The following is a 21,072-nucleotide window of genomic DNA, read 5'->3' as shown; positions in this document are numbered from 1 at the left end:
AATATACTTCCATTCTAATTTCCCCTTTTCCTCCAATTCCCTTGTTGAGTGAAATGTATTTCTGTACCTCCTCTGTGTGTGTATGTGTGTATTTTTCCCTCTTGACCAGTTTACATGACAGTGAGATCCAAGTGTCAGCTGCTCCCCACACCACTCTCCCTCTCCTTATTTGTATAGATGTCTGCTTTTGATCCATGATATCGTGGGATAAATTTTCCTAACCTTCCTTTCCTTTCTCCCATCCTCCAGTGTCTTCCTCTTCTCTCTTTCCATTCTTCTCTTAAGGTCACCAAGACATTACAGAACTGCTTCCAGATCCTGTGTCTAATTAGATTTCCTCTATGATCCCAGATGGTAATAAAGATCAGAAGGGATATATGTGTCATCCCCTCATATTTGACTGTAAACAGTTTATCTTTTTTAGTCCCTTATGAATGCTCATTTATGTTTATATTTTTTATGTTTCTCTTAACTCCTGTGTTTGAACTTCAGAGTTTCTCTTCAGCCGGGCAGTCTTTTCATCAGGAACGCTTGGAAACCCTCTACTTCATTAAAGATCCATGCCCCAGCCTCCCCCCCACCCCTGCCCCGTTGCATCATATTAAGTTTTTCTGGGAAGGTTATTCTTGTTGTAAGCCCATATTCTTTGCCTTCTAGAATTACACATTCCATGCTCTCTGTTATTAAAAAATGATAGCTGCTAAATTTTGTGGAATCCTGACTGTGACTTGTGAGGTCCTTAGTATGTTAATTCTTTCTTCCTGGCTGCTTGCAGTTTTTTGTTGTTTGGGGTTTTTCTACCTGGAAGTTCCAGATTTGGGTTATGATGTTCCTGGGAGTTTTAATTTTGGGGTTTTATTCAGGAGATGACTGATGGATTCTATTTCTACTTTGCCCCCTGGTTTTAAGAAGTCTGGACAATTTTCTTTTCAGATTTCTTGAGATATAATGTCTAGGCTCTTTTTCTTTTGGTCATGACGTTCAGAAAATCCAACGATTCTTATATTCTTTTTCTCCTTGATCTGTTTTCTAGGCCAATTGTCTTTGCTATGAGATATCTTATGTTTTCTTCAATTTTTCAGAACTTTGACTTTGGTTTTTTGTTTGTTTTTTGTGGGGCAATGAGGGTTAAGTAAATCACACAGCTAGTAAGTGTCAAGTGTCTGAGGTCAGATTTGAACTCAGGTACTCCTGAATCCAGGGCCTGTGCTCTATCCACTGCACCACCTAGCCACCCCTTGACTTTGTTTTCATATTTCTTCTTGTCTCATGGAGACATTGGCTTCTATTTAGTCCATCCTAATTTTCAAGGAGTTTGTTGCTTTAGCAAAATATTGTACCTCTTGTGCCACACTGTCAACTTCCTTTCTAATTCTTTCTTTCATGGATCTCATTTCTTTTCCAATTTTCCCCTCATGTTCTCGTTTCATTGGCAAAAATATTTTAACTCTTTTTAAAAAAAAAAAAAACTCCTGCATTGTGTCTTCCGGGGATTGTATTTGATTTTGTTCCCAAGCTGTTTTTTTCCTCTGAGGCTTTGCTTTTGGATGTTTTAGAGTCATCCTCTTCTTTGGGTTTGTGTGTGTCTCAAGTTTCTCTGCCACCATAACAGCTTATTATGGTGAGGTTCTTTTTTGTTTGCTCATTTCTTTTCTTTTTTTGTGTGTGAGGCAATTGGGGTTAAGTGACTTGCCCAGGGTCACACAGCTAGTAAGTGTCAAGTGTCTAAGGCCAGATTTGAACTCAGGTCCTCCTGACTCGTGCCACCTAGCTGCCCCTATTCCATCATTTCTTCCAGCCTGCTTCCTGACTTCAGACTTGATGTTAGAGTTAGGCTGTGCAGCACTTTTTTTTTTTTAAGTGAGGCAATTGGGGTTAAGTGACTTGCCCAGGGTCACACAGCTAGTAAGTGTTAAGTGTCTGAGGCCAGATTTGAACTCAGGTCCTCCTGACTCCAGGGCCAGTGCTCTATCCACTGCGCCACCTAGCTGCCCCTGTGCAGCACTTTTGAAAGGAAGATCTGGGCTGGTCCTGTTACTGCATTCTTAGGGTACTGAATATTTTCTTGTTCCAGTGGTCCCAAAGTGGTATGACCCAGGGAGAAGTTTGATTGTTGCTCCCTGATATGAGGGGCTGCAGGTTGCTGACCTGGGTTTGGGACTCAGGCCCAGCCCCTATCAGCCAGCTGGAAAGCTTTGTTGGTTCAAAGTGGTAGAATTGTAGACTACCCTTTGGTCTGGGATTCCTGCCCTTATTATTCCCCTGCAGGCTTCAGAGTAGGCTAGAAGCTGGCATGGAGACCCTCCTCTTCTCCTGGGCCTCATGTCCCTCTCTCACTACATCACTTAGAACCTGCTACTGTTCCTTGCCACAGAGTGCCAGCCCTGGGCAGAAATACCCTCCATTGCCCACCTTGGATTGGAGGCCCCAAGCTGAGAGGTTGGCGCTGTGGCTGCCAGCTGGCATATATTCCTGTCACAGTGTCCCATGATGGACCTGGGACCAGTGGACAGCTTGGCTTGGAGTGCTCCTGATCATGCCCCATCCCTGGTGTCTGCAGACCTCTGTCCGTCTTCCTGTGGTGACCTGGGCTGGGGAAATGATTCACTGTGACTTTTCTTGTGCTCCCCCCGTCAGGATTCAGTCTGGTGTGTTTTCTGTCTGTTTGGAGGAGTTTGTTGGGGATGAGGGGTAGGGTTGACTAGGCTGTACCACTTCCTGCTGCTCCAGCCTCTTGGCTGGCACCTCTCTTTTCAGTGTTTCAGCAAGCATTTATTGAGTACCTTCTTTGTGCTGGGATGGTGCTGGGTGCCAAGGTTGCTGATGTTGGTCCTTTATTCTCGAAGAAGACCATGACATCTGGGTGATGTCATGACTTGCACTGAATTGGATTGAAGGGAGGCAGGGCTGTCCAAGGTCACCATCTGCACTCTCTCCTCCAGAGCCATCTGGGTTCAGTGGCAGGATATATATCAGGACGACTGGAGACGGCCCTGGATGTTTAAGGCAGTTGGGGTTAAGTGACTTGCCCAGGGTCGCACAGCTAGTTAAGTGTCAAGGGTCTGAGGTCGGATTTGAACTCAGGTCCTCCAGGGCTGGTGCTCTATCCACTGCACCACCTAGCTGCCCCTGCAAGTATTTGTTAATTGCCTTCTCTGTGCTGGGAACTCTACTAGATTTTGGGGACACAGAGGAAAAGGAAGCATCCCCTGCCTGTCCTTAGGGAGCTCATATTCTACCAGGGGATACCAGTTGTACCCAAAAAAATTCAAGGTAAAATTGAGAATGGGGAGAGAGGACCAACAACGTGGAGAAATCCAGAGAGAATTCTCTGAGGAGACGCCATCTTAGCTGAGACTGGAGGGGTCACAGGGTCACAGATCTAGGCCCAGAAGAGGCCTCAGAGTCCAGCCCTGTCCTTTTATAGAGGAGGCCAAGAGGAGGGAAGTGACTTCTCCAAGGATTCACAGCTGGGACAAGACAGGCAGATTTGGAACCTGGCTACTCATACTTCAAATCGTATCGTCTCTCCACTGGCCCAGCCTCTCTCAGAGGAAGCTAAGGAAGCCCATCGTCCAGTCCAGCTGTCATGGGACACTGGGGGAACAGAGCTAGAAAGGAGGAGCCGGGTCTCCCCTTAAGATACTCACACTCTACAGAAGAGGGCGGCTAAAACAGGGGAACAGATGACTAATGGAATAGCGCTTTCCATGCATGATTGCACTTCATCCTCACGACAACCCTGTGAGGTACAGATGAGGAAACTGAGGCTCAGAAGGATTCTAAAAGGGAGAGGTGAAGCGGGAGCATTCCAGGAAGAGTTGTGACTGTTCTCTCCAGCCTGTCCAGGCCTGGACTCCTCAGCACTTGGACCTCTCCCCCCAACTTCAGCCCCATGTCCCCATCTCTGACTCACTTGGCCTTGTCACCACTCCTATCAGAAGCACTTTGGGGGGCAGCTAGGTGGCGCAGTGGATAGAGCACCCGCCCTGGAGTCGGGAGGACCTGAGTTCACATCTAGCCTCAGACACTTGACACTTACTAATTGTGTGACCTTGGGCAAGTCACTTAACCCCAGTTGCCTCACCAAAAAAACCAAACAAACAATAACAACAACAAAAAGAAGCACTTTGGGCTGACTCCTAACCATGACTCCTGGGGGCATCATTGACTGAGACACAGCTACTCTCTCGTACTCCTGACGTGGCTAGAGGTTTAAAACTGGGCTGTGTTCTCTCCAGGGATGGTCATCATCTGGTGTGCGTCCAGGGAACGAAGCCCTCTTACGTGGCAATACTCAAGAGAGCTTTGATTCCTGCAGTGTAGGGACTTACCAGGCTGGGCACTCCTTCCACCATTCCAACAAGGTCATGATTTGGGAGATAATCAGTTAAGAGGCAAATAACCAAGATGCCGTACCATCCAGGGCTTTCTTTTTTTTCTTTTTCTTTCTTTCTTTCTTCCTTTCTTTCTTTCTTTCTTTCTTTCTTTCTTTCTTTCTTTCTTTCTTTCTTTCTTTCTTTCTTTCTTTCTTTCTTTCTTTCTTTCTTTCTTTCTTTCTTCCTTCCTTCCTTCCTTCCTTCCTTCCTTCCTTCCTTCCTTCCTTCCTGCCTCCCGTCCATCCGTCCGACCTTCCTTCCTTCCTTCTATCCGCCCGCCCTCCCTCTCTCTCTCTCTCTCTCTCTCTCTCTCTCTCTCTCTCTCTCTCTCTCTCTTTCTTTCTTTCTTTTTTTTTGCGGGGCAATGAGGGTTAACTGACTTGCCCAGGGTCACACAACTAGTAAGTGTAAAGTGTCTGAGGCCAGATTTGAACTCAGGTCCTCCTGAATCCAGGGCCAGTGCTGTCCAGTGTTTTTAAAGCCCTTCTCCCCTCCTGCATCTCCAGTCTGTACATGACTCCAATCATCCGTTAAAGTGAGCTTCCTGAAGCCCAAGTCTGGCCACATCACCCCACCCCCATTCATTCAGCTCCACTGGCCCCTGTTGGGCCTCGGGATCAAGTATAAAATGGTGTTTGGCTTTTAAAGCCCTCTGTGGTGCGGCCCCTTCCTGCCCTTCCAGAGTTCTCCCACCTTCCTCTCCTCTCTCCGATGGCATCGGCCTCCCAGCTGTCCCTCAAACATGATTCTGAGCCTGGGAGGCCCTCCCTCCTCTGCTCCCCCTCCAGCCTTCCCTGGTCTCCTCCAAGCCCGGGTCAAAGATCCTTTCCTAATCCCCCTTCCTTCTAGGGTCTTCCTTCCGGTTAATTGATCCTAATTTATCCTGCATACATCTTGTTTGTACACAATTGTTCTTGAGCTCCTGGAGAGCAGGGCCTGGCTTTTGCCTTTCTTTGTATCCCTAGTACTTAGCACAGTGCCTGGAACACAGTAGGTGCTTCATAAGTGTTTGGTGATGACTTAGATAATCACCAGCATTTATTAAACACCTTTGGTGTTCCACCCTGTGCTGGGCACTGTTCTTGGGAGTCGGCTTATAGCCAGCTAAGTGTTATAACTGGGATTCGAACCCAGATCTTCCTGACCCCAAGTGGGTTCTCTTTGTTCCTTACCTTCTCTCCTTCTCTTTTTTAATCAAAGCTCTCTGTTTCTGACCCCCTGAGCCCCCAGATATTGCTGGGGTTCGTGCAGGTGAGCTAGGCTATCTGACAGCCTTTCTTGTCACCATCTTAACCAGATGTCCTCCACCTCTTCTCTCCCCTGGCTATGGAGTCACAGGACCCCAGTGCAAATTCTAGCTCTGCCACTAGCTCTGCCACCTTGGGCATGGCTCTGGTTTGCCTCAGTTTCCCTATCTGGATATTGAGGGGGCTTCTCATCCTCTATCCAGTTCTACTGTGCTGCCTCTGGGCAAGCTTCTCTCTGTGTCTCTGTTTCTGTGTGCCTGTGTGTCTTTGGGTCTCCATCTGTCTGTCTGTCTCTCTTACCAGACCTGTATTTTCATAGGCACAGGGAGAACCTGGCTCCCTCTGCTGATGAAGATCACACCTCTGATGCAATTTCTACTCTCAGGGAGCTGCTGGGGCACCGAGATGCTAAGTGTCACCCATTCCCCCAGTGTCCTTTTATCCCAAAGGATCCAATGACCAGCATTTTTCACCTTCTGCAGGGCACTGTTGGTAATTATCCTAATGGTGACCCTGGAAAGCCCTGAAGTGCCCTCTGAATCATCATCTAAACAATTACTCTAATTCTTTGGAAGTTAGTCATCCATCTGTGAGGCGTGAAGCAGCTTTCTACTAACAAACAGGTTGGAGACAGCACAGCAGAGTGGGCACAAGGCCAGCTTTGGAGTTAGAGCTAGAAGGGACCTCAGAGGCATCTACTCTCTCCTGTTTTACAAATAAGGAAACTGAAGCCCCACCAGGTGAAGTCACTCTGCCAAGGTCACACAGGCAGCATTTCCCTCCCAAGCCTGTGTCCAATGAACTCTACCTCAATGCTTTCCCGTGAGCCTGATGGCCATTTTGGGACAGAGCTGGGACTTGCAAGGCCTTGCATCTGAGCAAAGGCACTTGGAGACCCTCGTGCCAAGAATGGACTGGGGCTAGTGCCAGGATCCTGGACGGGTCCCTGGCCAGACCACCAGCAGAGGGCAGCAGTGACCAGGAGAAAGCCTCCATGCCCTCCAGCTGGACCCTGGCCTGGTAACATTGACTGCCTAGGCCAGAGGAGGTGCTCAGGCTGGGTAGGCATGATGCCAGCCCAAGGGGACAGACCCTTCAAGTTCAGGGACCCTAGCCTCTACGCACAGTCACTTGGGAGAAATGCCACCCCTTAGAAGTACCTCGATTGTGATGTCTTCAGTGCCCCTTCCCCAGCTAGAACTTTTCATGGAGAATGCAAGACATCCAGGAGTGTAGCCAGCTAACCAACATCCCCTCAGGACAGAGCCTTGTCCTAGGCACTGTGAGGGGAGGGAGGAGAAGGGAAATAAAACGAAGCAGAGAATGATAGCTGCCACTTTCATAGTACAAAAAAGTGCTCTCCTCTGAGCTCCCACAATAGCCCTGTGAAGAAAAGGACACTGAGGGTCAGACAGGCTCTAAAGAGGTGGGCATTCCAAGAGCAGATGTGCATGTTCTTCAGCCTGTGGTAGGACTGGACTCCTGGGCCTTTCTCCCCTTGACCCCAGCTCCCTTCTTGCCATCTCTCTTCAATCCGAACTGCAGCGTAGCCTTCCACTCAGACATGTGACACTTTTGTTGACTCTCCATGTGACTGTGAGGGGCATTATTTGGTGAGACAGAGCTTCTCTCACATTCTCCCTGGGTAGACAGATGTGGAAAGTTGGACTTGGTTCTCCTGGCCCAGCCATCACCAGATATGAATGAAGAGAATGCGCTCTCCTATACATGAATGAACACAAGAGCTTTGATCTCAGCAGGGTGGAGTACTCCCAGGCTGGGGATTCTTTCTACCAATGCAGATTCCAGTTCACCTGTGAAAGAGGCAGCTGGTGGCACAGAGCAGCAGGCCTGGAGTCAGGAAGACTTGAGTTCAAATCCAGCCTTAGACACTTGTTAGCTGCAAGACCCTGGGCAAGTCACTTCACCCTGTTGGCCTCAGTTTCCTCACCTGTAAGATGAGCTGGAGAAGGAAATGGCAGATCATTCTTTACCAAGAAAACTCCAAATGGAGTCACATAGAGTCAGACATGACTGAACAAACAACAACAAAAAATTAAATGCTTAAAAAAAAGATATTCTGATAACTATTTCAGTATAATTGATTTCTTTGGTTATCCTGTGCATTTTATTTTATGTATTCAAAAGCATGATCCTGAGAAGGGTTGACCATACAGACAGTAAGATCTGGATTCAAGTCCTGCCGTTGGTCTATACTAACTGGGTGACCCTGGGCTTAGTTCAGTGTCTGGCATTCAGTAAGTGTTTAATAAATGCATTTCATTCATGAACAAGTCAGTCGACCTCTTTGAACCCCCAAACAACTAATTCCTCAGATAATTTACAGACCACTTGTCTACTTACATTGGTGGGTAGAGTTTCCACACCAGGAGTCCCACTGATGAACTCAGAGGTCTGGACCAAAAACAACTAAGGGGGGCAGCTAGGTGGCACAGTGGATAAAGCGCTGGCCCTGGATTCAGGAGGACCTGAGTTCAAATCTGGCCTCAGACACTTGACATTTACTAGCTGTGTGACCTTGGGCAAGTCACTTAACCTCCATTGCCCTACAAAAAAATAAATAAATAAAACAAAAACAACTAAAGTCTGTGGAGGAAGCTGAGGCTTTCAGCACAAGATTGTTTTATGGACAGTTTTTGAAGGACATACCTCACTGAACCTCTCTGGGACTTAGTTTTCTCCTCTGTAAAATGGGGGTTTGGACTATATCAGGGCTTCTTAAACTTTTTCCACTTGCAACCCCCTTTTTGCCAGAGAAATTTTTACACAACCTGGGGTATATAGGTATCTAAAATAGGTATACATAACCTTTTACTGATGTCAGATTATTCACAGTCCCCACATTCAGTTACATGAGCCCCTTATGGAGTCAAGAATTACAGTTTAAGAAGCTATGGACTAGGTGACCTCCAAATTTCCTCTCAGCTGCAGCTCCATGACCGCATGATTCTAAGTCACTTCCCCATTGGGGAAAGTCAGACCACCAGCAGAGGGCAGCAGTGACCAGGAGAAAGTCTCTATGCCCTCGAGCTGGGCCCTGGCCTGGCAACATTGATTGCTTAGGCCAGAGGGGGTGCTTAGGCTGGGAAGGCATGATGCAAGCCCAAGGATACAGACCCTTTGAGTTCAGGGACCCTAGACCCTACCCACAAGCACCTGGGAGAAATGTCACCCCTTAGAGGTACCTTGGTTGTGTGATGTCTTTAGTGCCCAGCTAGAACTTCTCATGAAGAATGTAGGACATCTAGGAGTGTGGTCAGCTAGCCAGCATCCTCTCAGGACAGAGCCCTGTCCTAGGCACTGTGAGGGGAGGGAGGAGAAGGGAAACAAAACAAAGCAGATAATAAATAATAACTGGCATTTTTATAGGCTTTAAGATTTGCAAAATACTTCTACATGTTATTGGAACTTCTCACAGCTGTCCTGTAATGTGGGTATTCTCCCCATTTTGCAGATGAGAAAACTGGGGTTTTGTTCTAGTGTCTTTCCCCATGGTCATATAGTGAATAAGTGCTGACACGCAGGATTCAAATCCAGGTCCTCTGAGAACAGAAACTATTTCTTTTTTGTCTATTTCCTTGTAGTCAGTCAATAAGTATTTCCTGAATACTTATATGCTAGGGACTGTGCTAAGCAATCTCTGAGGATAAGAGACAGGCAAGAATAGTACCTGCCCTCAAGAAATGTACACTTTAATTGGTTGATAGTGGGTGCTTAATAAATGGATTGATTGATTTCATACAAACCTTCTGATGTGTAACCATATCACCCTTCCTGCTCAGAACCCTTCATCAGCTCCCCACTGTAAGCCTGGCATTTAAATACCTCCACAATCTAACTATGGCCTTTCTCTAAAAGCTACTATGTAGAACTTTTCTCCTAACTTGGTGAGGCAAGCAAGGTAAGTATTATTACAACCATTTTACAGATGAAGGGTTGTGACCTCTGACACATTAATAGAAGTGTCCAAAGTGGACTTTGAAAACCAGGTCTTGCCGACTCAACCCCAGGCCTCTTTCCCACAACACCACGCTGTCTGCCTATGAGAAGCTTGCAAGCCAGCAGAGAAAGCAGATTGCTTTGAACCAGTCCTTAAGCCAAAGATCACTTAGAAGAAAGTCCTATTTATCTAGAATCCCAGTGTTCTGATTTTCAGTTAAGGAGTGAACCCATTCATGTGTAGTGGAGTGGGTGGAAGATCAGCCTTAGGTTCCGGAAGACCTGGGTTCATATCCAACCTCAGACATATATTGGCCACATCTTGCTGGGCAAGTCACTTCAGTGTTCAGGGCTCCCAGACAATTCTCTAAGACTCTGATTTGCAGATGAGGTGCCAACCTGCATGTATGCAGAGGGTTTCCATGCCTAGAAGTTCCTTGCCCGCTGAAATCAAATATAGGATCATAGATGCAGAGCAGGGACCTCAAATGCTACCTAACCCAGACCATCATTTTATAAATGGGGAAACTGAGACTCTGAGAGGAAATGACACCCCCCTGAAAAAGCAAGTTGATGGAGCGACAGCATGACATAGTAGAGTCAGAGAACCGGGGTTCAAATCCTGCCTCATGCTAACTGAATACCTTTGTGGTCTTGGAGAAGTCACTTAAACTGATAGGCCTCAGTTTCCTCATCTGTCAAATGAAGGGGATAGACTAGATGCTTTATAAGGTCTCATCACTTTATATCTGTGATCTATAATATTTGGCAGTAATAATAATAGTTAACATGTATGTTGTACTTTAAGACTTTTAAAACACTTTACATTCTCTCATTTGATACAGCTCAAGAAAGCAGCTTCTAGGATATGTCAATCAACCAGTAAGCATTTATTAATTACTGTGTGCCAGACACTGCTAAGCACTGGGGATACAAATAAAAGTAAAAACATAGTCCCTGCCCTCATGAAACTTCTATTCTAATAGGAGATGGTAGATACCTAGCTAGAGAGCGGGCAGTAGATAGAGCACTGTATTTGCAATCAGGACTCATCTGCCTGAGTTCAAATCTGGCCTCAAACACTTATTAGCTGGGTGACTCTGGGTAAGTCTCTTAGCCCTCTTTGCCTCAGTTTCCTCATCTGTAAAATGAGCTGGAGAAAGCGATGGAAAACCACTCCAGTATCTCTGCCGAGAAAACCCCTAATGGGGAGGGGCATCACAAAGAGGCAGACACAACTGAGTGATGACAACAACAAGCCTAGAGAGCAGGTGGAAGATAGCTTTAGAGAGGAAGGCACGGGCAGCTGGGGGACCCAGAAAGGCCTCATACAGTAGGTGGCATGGCAGTTAAAGCTTGAAGGATACCAGGGATCCTCAGAAGGAGCGGTGGGAGTTGAGAGCGTTCCAGGCCCAGGGCACAGCCAGCCAGTGCAAAGGCATGAATGGAAATGGGGCATTGGGCGAGAGGAGCAAAAAGTCAGCCATGTGCTTGGAATGGAATGGGTGGAAGAGAGTAAAGCGTAAGACTGGGAAGATGAATGGACCCTGGTTATAGGACTTTCATTGCCAAGCAGAGGAGGACATCATTGATCTTGGAGGTGATAGGGAGCCACTAGAGTTTGTTGAGGAGGGAAAAATCACTTTGGCAGCTGAGTAGAGGATGGATCGGTGTGAAATTAGGATGGATGCAGCACAGATTCCTATGGTGATGACTGAGGCTCAAATGATTTGTCAGGTGGAAGGTTGGACCGGATGAGGCCAGCATCCTTGCCCTCCCTAAGATCCTCCCATCCTTGGCCAGTAGGGAATCCTCAGTAGCAAGGACACACCATATTCAGTGCGACGTTTGGCTCTCTGTGTGTTGCACTGTATTGGATTCAAAATGGATTTTTAAGTCCTAGCTCCTGCCACTTACCAGCTGTTTGCCCAAGTGCCTCTGAGCCTCCTCTCCATCTTCTCATCTCTAAAATGGGGACAGTATCCCTACTAGTACCTGAAGCACAGGGCCATTTGGAGAGAAAAGTGCTTTGCCATCAGTAGAAAGCTACAGAAATGTGGGTAGTGAATAATACTCAGCTGAGTGTGACTCAGTTCACCAAAATGAAACCTAAGTCCTTGTCCTCAAGGATCTTCCATTATAGTTGTGTGTACTGCATTATAAACCGAGGAAGGAGAAAGACATTAACAGCTGGGGGAATCAGGGAAGGCTTACCAGAGGAGAGGACACTTGAGTTGAGCCCTGGAGGCTTCTGACTGGTAGAGGTAAAGAGTTTATGGTAGGCATGGGGATGGCATCTGCAAATGCTTGGAGGTGAGAGATTTGGTGTTGAGTTCAGGAAGCAACTGGTGGTCCCGTGGGCTGGTAATCCCTAGCTGGTGGGAGTAAGAGGGGCATCCCTTCCTCTTAGAGAAGGGCAGAGTCCTCTGAATACCTGATTCTTGCCTACTGGGTAAACACAAGTTTGTTAGACAAGGAACAGTTAATGCCATGCAGACTAAGCTCTTGAGTGCTGGAAGAAGGGGCTAGAGGGAGCTGTGCGTGGCTTACCCACAGTATTCCCTGGCTTCAGCCTTCAGGGCCTTGGGTAAGAAATTGCCCAATAGAGAAGGATGGGTAGAGAGCCAGCATCAGAGTCAAGAAGACTCAGGTTCAAGTATTGCCTCTGACACCTACTGTCTGGGTGGTCCTGGACAGGTCTCAACCTCTCAGGGCTCTCCTGTCAATGCTTGAAGACCCAAAGTTGTTGAACTTGATTTACTATTTATGAAGCACTTAGCACAGTACGTAGCTCACAGAATTAATTCTTATTCCCTTCCCTTCCCCAGAGGAGTTGCTTATTTGTATTAGTAGAGAGAGTCCAGGATCTTAGATTTAAAAGAGAACACATAGGTCATTGAGTCCAACGTCCTCATTTTACAGATTAGGAAACTGAGGCAGACACATGTTAAGTGACTTTTACATAGTTACACAGCTAGTAAATGTCTGAGGTAGGATTTGAACACAGGTCTTCCCAATTCCAAGTCCAAGGCTTTAACCACTGCATGAAGCTGCCTCTCATCTTATACTAGTGAAATTGAAGGTCTAGACAAGAGGAAAAAAAAATGCCCTCTGTCCTGGGATGACAAATCTGACAGAGGCCATTTGTTGGCTGATTCGAATGCCCCCTCTCCCCTGCTCATCATGGGAAGACTGCGCCTGTCTGACCTTCCCCCTTTCCTGGCAGGAGAAACGTTCCTTCCCTACTACACTGGCCGAGCCATCGATGGCATTGTCATCCAGAAGAGCATGGACCAGTTCTCCACGGCCGTGGTCATCATGTGCCTCCTGGCTATTGGCAGGTAGCTGGCTCTCCATTCCACCCCACCCCATTCCCCAGAGCCTTTGGCCTTCTTATTTTTAACATTGGGTCCCAATGGATACAGCAGGGCCTCCTTGACTGGGAAACTCTTTGTTGGGTTCTGTTGCCTAAATCTAATGTTGGATGGAGAGAACCTGTTTTAAGATCTAACCTGTGACTTTAAAGTGGGTCCCTTCTGGATGAGAGAGAGAGAGAGGATGGGACTGGTGAGAGAGTTCCATTGTTTTGGGTTAAATCCATCACAGCTCATGCCTCAGGCCTTGGTTCTGTGAACTTGTTTGTAAAAAATATTTTGATAACTATTTCATTGTAAGAGTTTTCTTTTTTAGTCCTGTCTATTTCAAAACTTTATTCTGAGAAGGGGCCCACAGACTTCCTCAGAGTGACAAAGAGGTCCAGGACTCAAAAATGTTACGAATCCCTAGCTTATACTCTTATTTCTAAAAGTGGCCCCATTCTGGTAAGTCCTAGTGAAGTCTTTTGTAATGGCTCATGAGATGGGCTAGGCAGAAACTGTTCCCAACTCAAGACACTTGGGTTCAGAATCAAGGGTGCAGACCCAGCCTACAGGCCTCACTCACTGCTGTCCCCTGTTAGAAGTAGCCACATATGTCTTGTTCTAGGGGACTGAAGGGAGAATGGGGAGTGACCTGTGCCCACCTTTGGTGCTGGAATCAGAGCAGGCTGACTGGTTCCCCAGATGGAACTAGGCCTATTTGCATGTTGTTTGGTGGAAGAGGAGTGTGCTTCTCCCTTTTTCCACCATCCTCTCTCTCTCACTCCATCCTTACATCTTCCCCCTTTGTTTAGATTTCTTGGGGACAGAACAAGAAAAATATAATATATTTTCTATGAAACAATCATCTCTAGGCCCTGAGGCCATGGAAAGCACCCTGGCTTTGGAGCCACAAGAGATGGACTCAAAGCCTGATTCTGCTCCTTTCCACTGGTATGTGACTTTGGGCAAGTCACTTCTGTCTGGACCTCCATTATTTTTCAACATAAGTACATTGGAACAAATGACCTCTGTCTAAGATCCTTCAGCTTCTGTATCTAAGGATCTTGTGATCCCTCCAGCTTCCTATATATCTTTCCCAAATTGTGGAATCCTGGACATCAAGTTGGAGGGCTCAGGTTCCAGTCCCAGCCCTGCCACTCATTCCTGCGTGATCTGAGGCAGAGCATTTTGGACTAAGGGATTTCCAAGCTCCTTCTGCATCTACAATTTATATAAATAGACCATGAAGCAAAATTTGAGAGTTTCTTAAAGGGAGGTGGGCAACCCAAGAAAGTCAAGAAGGGCGGAGGGAGTGCCGAGTTTGGGGAGGAAGCTGTCCAGGCCTCCTTGGCCTTATGGGATCTCCCAACCCTGCCTGTGGGTAGTGGGGTGGGGGAACACCAGCCTAGCCCCACTCCCCTGCGTCATCGGGGTTTGCTGAAACTCGGTGCTGGATGGACATTTTTCCTTTAACATCTCTCATCTGCAATTAGCTCATTTGCCGCAGGTATTCGGGGCGGCATTTTTACGCTCGTCTTTGCCAGACTCAACATCCGCCTCCGTAACTGCCTCTTCCGCTCCCTGGTGTCACAGGAGACAAGCTTCTTTGACGAGAACAGGACAGGTTGGTGCCCCCAGGGCCCCTGATTCCTTTTTGGGCCCAGAGTCTGTCTGGACATGTTAGTCACACAACTGACATTTACGTAATAAATGAGGAGGACTGAAGGAAGGAAGGGATGAGGAGGACTGAGGGAAGGAAGGGATGAGGAGGACTGAGGGAAGGAAGAGATGAGGAGGACTGAGGGAAGGAAGGGATGAGGAGGACTGAGGGAAGGAAGGGATGAGGACTGAGGGAAGGAAGGAATGAGGAGGACTGAGGGAAGGAAGGGATGAGGAGGACTGAGGGAAGGAAGGGATGAGGAGGACTGAGGGAAGGAAGGGATGAGGAGGACTGAAGGAAGGAAGGGATGAAAGAGGAATGAAGGAATCAATAAATGAGGACTGGATGAATGAATGAGGAAGACTGAGGGAATGAATGAGGAGGACTGAAGGAATGAAGGGATGAGGAGGACTGAGGGAAGGAAGGAATGAGGAGGACTGAGGGAAGGAAGGGATGAGGAGGACTGAGGGAAGGAAGGAATGAGGAGGACTGAGGGAAGGAAGGAATGAAAGAGGAATGAAGGAATCAATAAATGAGGACTGGATGAATGAATGAGGAAGACTGAGGGAATGAATGAGGAGGACTGAGGGAAGGAAGGGATGAGGAGGACTGAGGGAAGGAAGGGATGAAAGAGGAATGAAGGAATCAATAAATGAGGACTGGATGAATGAATGAGGAAGACTGAGGGAATGAATGAGGAGGACTGAAGGAATGAAGGGATGAGGAGGACTGAGGGAAGGAAGGAATGAGGAGGACTGAGGGAAGGAAGGAATGAAAGAGGAATGAAGGAATCAATAAATGAGGACTGGATGAATGAATGAGGAAGACTGAGGGAATGAATGAGGAGGACTGAGGGAAGGAAGGGATGAGGAGGACTGAGGGAAGGAAGGAATGAAAGAGGAATGAAGGAATCAATAAATGAGGACTGGATGAATGAATGAGGAAGACTGAGGGAATGAATGAGGAGGACTGAAGGAATGAAGGGATGAGGAGGACTGAGGGAAGGAAGGAATGAGGAGGACTGAGGGAAGGAAGGAATGAAAGAGGAATGAAGGAATCAATAAATGAGGACTGGATGAATGAATGAGGAAGACTGAGGGAATGAATGAGGAGGACTGAAGGAATGAAGGGATGAGGAGGACTGAAAGAAGGAATGAATGAGGAAGACTGAGGGAATGAATAAATGAATGAGGAAGTCTGAGGGAATGAATGAGGAGGACTGAAGGAATGAAGGGATGAGGAGGACTGAAAGAAGGAATGAATGAGGAAGACTGAGAGAATGAATAAATGAATGAGGAAGTCTGAGGGAATGAATGAATGATCAGCAATGAATGAGTGAATACGTGAAGCTAGATGAGTTGATGAAGAAAGGACCCTCACCACTGGGTCTCCAAGCCCAATCCTTGGCTCTACCCAGCCTTCTCCTCCTCAGTTCCCCAGGAAGAGTGATGTAGGAAGGCAAGCTGAGCCAGCGAGTCTGTTGTGTCCTAGCCACTGTCTGTCCTCAAAGGTCTGGCCTGCATGCCAAGGGTTTTGGTTGCAACCTTAGGCCTAAGTTAGGGTAATTTCGGGCTTCTGGCCACACCTCTGTGTGGTCATTCTTAGGGACCAGGGCCAGGCCAGGATGTCAGGCTCCTTCCCACACTGCCTGAGGAGTGTGCAGAGCCCACATTGGCTAGGATGTGTCCACCACAGAGACCTGTGGGCACACCCCCAGTAAAACAGGTCTTGTCCTTGAGGATCCTAAGGCCAGGGCGTCTCTACTTGCCTTGAGAGGGCAGCAGGTCAGGCAGAAGAAATAGGCAGGGAAGGCCACTGCCCAATTCCTTACTTTCCCTGGGCAGGGGAGGGGTCAGGGGGTATGTGACCTCCCTTCCAAGCCTGGGACAGGAGGCATTTGCAGGGACAGCAGTAAGAGTGCCTGGTGGATAAGGTGCAAGGGGCCAGCCATGGGGTTCCCCTAGATGAGCAGTTCTTAACCTGGGGCTCAGGAATTTGTTTTTTAAAGTGTTTTGGCCAGTTGGATTTAAACATAACTGCTTCCCTTTGTAAGCCCATGTATTTTATTTTTTGAGTTAAAAAACATGATGCTCCAAGAGTTTCCCGAAACTTCCCAAGGCATCCAGGGCACAAAGAAGCATTCCTGCCATAGAGGGCAGTGGGGCATTTCCCAAGTTCACAAGGGTGCGTGAGGGAGCGTCACTGGCCTTAGCAGTGGCCTGGCCTTCTGTCGCCACATCTGGCCACCTCTGGGAAGGATGAACTGACCTTCTCTGGGGGTTGGTGTCCTCATCTCAATGACAACACTGAGCTCCTTGGAGGGCCATGGGATTGGAGAGAAGGCTGGAGAGAAGGTGGGAATGCTTCTTGGGCGACAAGATGGACCGAGGCAGTATTTAAGGGTACAAGGCAGCCCCTGGGCAAATAAGGCTTCTATAGAACAGTCTGGGGCTGTCTCCTGTTTGCCCCTGGGCAGGTGGGACACTCCAGCTCCCAAAGAGCAGCTTCTCCCAGTGGAGGGCAGGGATGATTTTATTCTTGTCTTGGCATCTGCAGCACCCATTATAGCCCTTGGCACACAGTAGGTGCTTAATAAATGCTTTTACTTTGCATTGTCTTGGAAGGCAGTGGGAAGCCTGTGTGGCACGGGGTGGGGGGTGTCAACACCCAGGGCCTCCCTGGGCCCGGGAGATGGTGGGCGGGCAAGGCAGAGTCTGGCTGAGAAAGCCCCTTAGTGTCCCCTCCCCTCCCTTTCCCACTGTCCCTCTCACTTGGCCACCGTGCAGAGCTGAGCTGCCTGTGTTCCAGGGGACCTCATCTCCCGCTTAACTTCGGACACCACCATGGTCAGCGATCTCGTCTCCCAGAACATCAACATCTTTCTCCGAAACACAGTTAAGGTCACCGGCGTCGTCGTCTTCATGTTCAGCCTCTCTTGGCAGCTCTCCTTGGTCACCTTCATGGGCTTCCCCATCATCATGATGGTGTCAGATATCTACGGCAAGTACTACAAGGTAGGCCCCTGCCCTGCTCCTCCCCAGACCAAGGCCCCGGGCCCAGGAGGGTGACTGGGCCCTGCCCTGCTCTCCCCAGGAGCTGGGCCCCTGCTCTGTTCTTCACAAGGCCTACAAGATATTGCCCTGGCCCAATCTCCCAGAGCTCTATGGGTTAAGGCCCCAACGGCCACCCCAGCTCTGGGGCTATGCTGGGGTCTCAGGGGCCAGGGTCTTCCCATGCTCCCTGGGTCTCCAGGGGAGCTAACTACAGGCCTGTGGGAACTTGGGTCCTCCAACAAGTCAGAAGTCCAGTCTGGTGTCTGCATGGCATCTCTAGCTCCGTGTCCCTCTCAATAGGGTATCCCCTTGGGGACAGAAACTGTGTTTCATTTTGGCTTTGTGCACACGTATATGTGTGTGTGCATGTGTTCATATATGTGTATATATTAAGGGCCTACTATGTGCATAACTGAAACAATCCCTACTTTCAAGGTGTTTACATTCTCTATATAGTGAATACATAAAAAGTCATTCAGCATAGAGCACCTGGTTCATATTGGGAAAGCTGTATATAGAAGGTGGACCAAGAAGTCAGGGACCGTATGAAGTGCTGGCAAAGAGGGAGTACACTTTAGGTATGAGGCATGGCAGGGCAAAGGCTTGGAGATGGGAGAGGGTATGTCATGTGGGAGGAACAGGGAGAGGCCAGTTTAGCCAGATTGCAGAATACGGGGTCAGGGGTGGGGGAATGGACAATGAGGCTGCAAAAATAGGTTGGAGCTGTGTTGTCCAGGGCTGTGAAAAGCTACACAGAGGAGTTTATACAAGAGGCAATAGGGAGCCACTGGAGGTGATTGAGTAGGAGAGTCCCACAGTCACATCCACAGTGAAGGAAAATCACTTTGACAAACAGGTATAGATGGCCTGGAGTGGGGAGAGACTCGAGGTGGTGAGATGATCAGGAAGAGAAAGGAGAGGAGGGAGCTCACAGAAAAGAACCTCAGTTTTGTTAGCAAAAGGAAAGCAGGGTCCTCAGCTTGGAGAGGAGGAGGGAGAGAAGGAGGGAGAGAGGGGGAAGGAAGGGAATAGAGGGAAGGAGAGAGAAAAGGAGGCAGGGAGGGAGTGGGGAAACTTGAAGTAGGAAAGATGTGGACGTGATTCTGTGGGGAGGGAGATGGGGAATGGATCTAGGAGGAATAAAGGAGAGCCCGGTTGTAGCTGGTGACCATGAGTGGGAAGAGAGGAGTCATTGAGGGCAGAGAGCTGTCAAGAGATAAGCAGTAGGGGCGGCTAGGTGGCGCAGTGGATAAGCACCGGCCCTGGAGTCAGGAGTACCTGAGTTCAAATCCGGCCTCAGACACTTAATACTTACTAGCTGTGTGACCCTGGGCAAGTCACTTAACCCCAATTGCCTCACTAAAAAAAAAAAAAGAGAGAGATAAGCAGTGACTGAGGCAGGGTCGGCCAAGCCCACATGGCTAACTATCAGGCTGCGGAGGGTGAAGGCAGAGCTGGGGGAGTAACCTGAGAAGGTGCCCAATCGGGGAAGGATTGGCGGCCTCTATGAGGACAATGGCAGGTATAGGGAGGCCCAGGGGCAAGTGGCAGCTGTGATCATGTCAGAGAATGTCAGAATTTGTCATAAGGGATGTGGAACATTTGTGGGGAGCACACCTGTGTGAAGGCCCTGAGGTAGAAGGAGGCTGGAGAACTAGGAGGGGAGAGGGGACAAACATCAGGGTTGAAGCCCCGAAGTATCAGGGTGGGAAGAGAAGATGGTGAACCAAGGGCGGAGCTCCTTGGGAAAGGAGGGCCACTGGGGAGCCACCATACTGTGGACTGCATGGGACAGTTTGATGGAATGGCCTTCCAATGAGGAAAGGCAGCTGAGGGGCTGGACAGGGTAGATGCCCCCTCCAGGACCCCGGGCCTGGGAGTGTGCAGAGGAAGGCTTCCCCAGGCCTTCTGGATGCAGTGTCCTGGAGGGAGCCAGCCCCTAGAGAGGGCCAGGAGAGGGAAGGATGGAGAGACCTTTGTTCACCATGGGCCAGAAATTGTTGAGGGCACAATGGGAGGAGTGGGCAGGGTCAGGAAAAGGGAATGAAAGAGCAGGAGGTGGGAGTTAGTGATGGTTTGTATCCATGAGGCCAGTCTTCTGTTAATATGGGCATGGGGAGAGACACAGGAAGAGCAAGGGGGCAGGAGGGAGAGGTCCCAGTCTCCTAGGAGTACTGCAGAGATAACGTCAGGAAGGGCCTAGCCGGTGGTTACATCCACTCTGGCTCCTCTTTCGGGGTGTCCGGAGGAGGGGACTGGGCAGTGGGAAGGGGGTGGGGTGGGATGAAGGTGCTCCTGGTTGGCCTAGGTTAGGGTTTGGCTATCGCCTGTACCCTCTCCTCCACCTCTTCTCTCTCTGACTGACTGTCTGTCTGTCTGTCTCTTTCTATGTGTGTGTAGGTATATATATACATATATACCTACATACACATACGTGTGTGTATGTGTGTGTGATGTGGATAAACACAATTGACTGAGAACTGACTGAACTCCATCTAGTGTTGTTCCCAGGCCAGTGAACCAGTGAATTGCTTGAGGCTGCCCCAAAATTATATTCTGGCTTCTGATTATTTTGTTAACTGCCCCCCCCAAAAAAACAAAACAAAACAAAAACAAACAACCTCTCCTCTTCCTGATCTTTAGCTAGTTATGCAAATGAGCCTGTCTGGTGAAAATGTGACAGACTTACTCTTCTCAAAGGGCAATCTTGTTCTCTCACTGTTCAGGTATCCCATATAAACCCTGTCTCCAGTTCCCATCTTCAGGTACCCTCACACCTGCTGTGTGCTTTCATGAGTTGCAATTCCTCTGCCCCGATTAAAGACCTTAATGGTATTATATCGATTATTTTCATACATTTTCAGGTTGACTATATAGATGTGTATATATACATATTTATATATGCATGCATATATACATATATGTACATGTATGTGTGTATACACATCTGTTTATCTATCTGTCACCAACCTATCTATCTAGCTACCTATCTAGCAACCCATTTACCTATCTACCTGTCTGTCTGTCTGTCTATCTATCTATCTATCTATCTATCTATCTATCTAGGATTCAGGACAATGGGGGATGACTCAGACCTTGACTTCAGACTTCATCTGCATGGGACTCCTTTATAACTTAAAACTTGAGAGAGATGCCCGGGGCACCTCGGACTTCCTCAGGCTCACACAGCCAGCATGCCCGTGCATACAAGATCTGCTTATGAGAGTTCCCTGGAAAGTCCCCATTAGAATGTAAACTCTTTGTACATAGGCATTATTTCCTTCTTTGAATTGTATCCTCAGTTCCTGGCACATAGTAGGGCCTTAAAAATGCTTGTTGAGGGGCGGCTAGGTGGCGCAGTGGATAAAGCACCGGCCCTGGATTCAGGAGTTCCTGAGTTCAAATCCGGCCTCA

The 21,072-nt window shown here is 48.2% G+C and overlaps 1 protein-coding gene across 5 annotated transcripts in view; it reads left to right on the top strand.

The window, feature by feature from the left end:
• Positions 1-21,072, top strand: part of ABCB9 (ATP binding cassette subfamily B member 9) — a 52,371-nt gene that overhangs the window by 11,375 nt on the left and 19,924 nt on the right. For 3 of the 5 annotated variants that reach the window (XM_043976146.1, XM_043976144.1, XM_043976145.1), the window contains 3 exons: positions 12,813-12,927; positions 14,439-14,569; positions 17,414-17,619. In XM_043976146.1, the coding sequence (XP_043832081.1) occupies positions 12,813-12,927; positions 14,439-14,569; positions 17,414-17,619 (452 nt within the window). The remainder of the gene's footprint in view (positions 1-12,812; positions 12,928-14,438; positions 14,570-17,413; positions 17,620-21,072) is intronic. The other 2 variants (XM_043976147.1, XM_043976148.1) reach the window with 1 other exon arrangement.

This window comes from Dromiciops gliroides, chromosome 1 (assembly GCF_019393635.1).
Source record: "Dromiciops gliroides isolate mDroGli1 chromosome 1, mDroGli1.pri, whole genome shotgun sequence".
Taxonomy (NCBI): Eukaryota; Metazoa; Chordata; class Mammalia; order Microbiotheria; family Microbiotheriidae; genus Dromiciops; species Dromiciops gliroides.
This window is presented reverse-complemented; position numbering and strand designations above follow the sequence as displayed.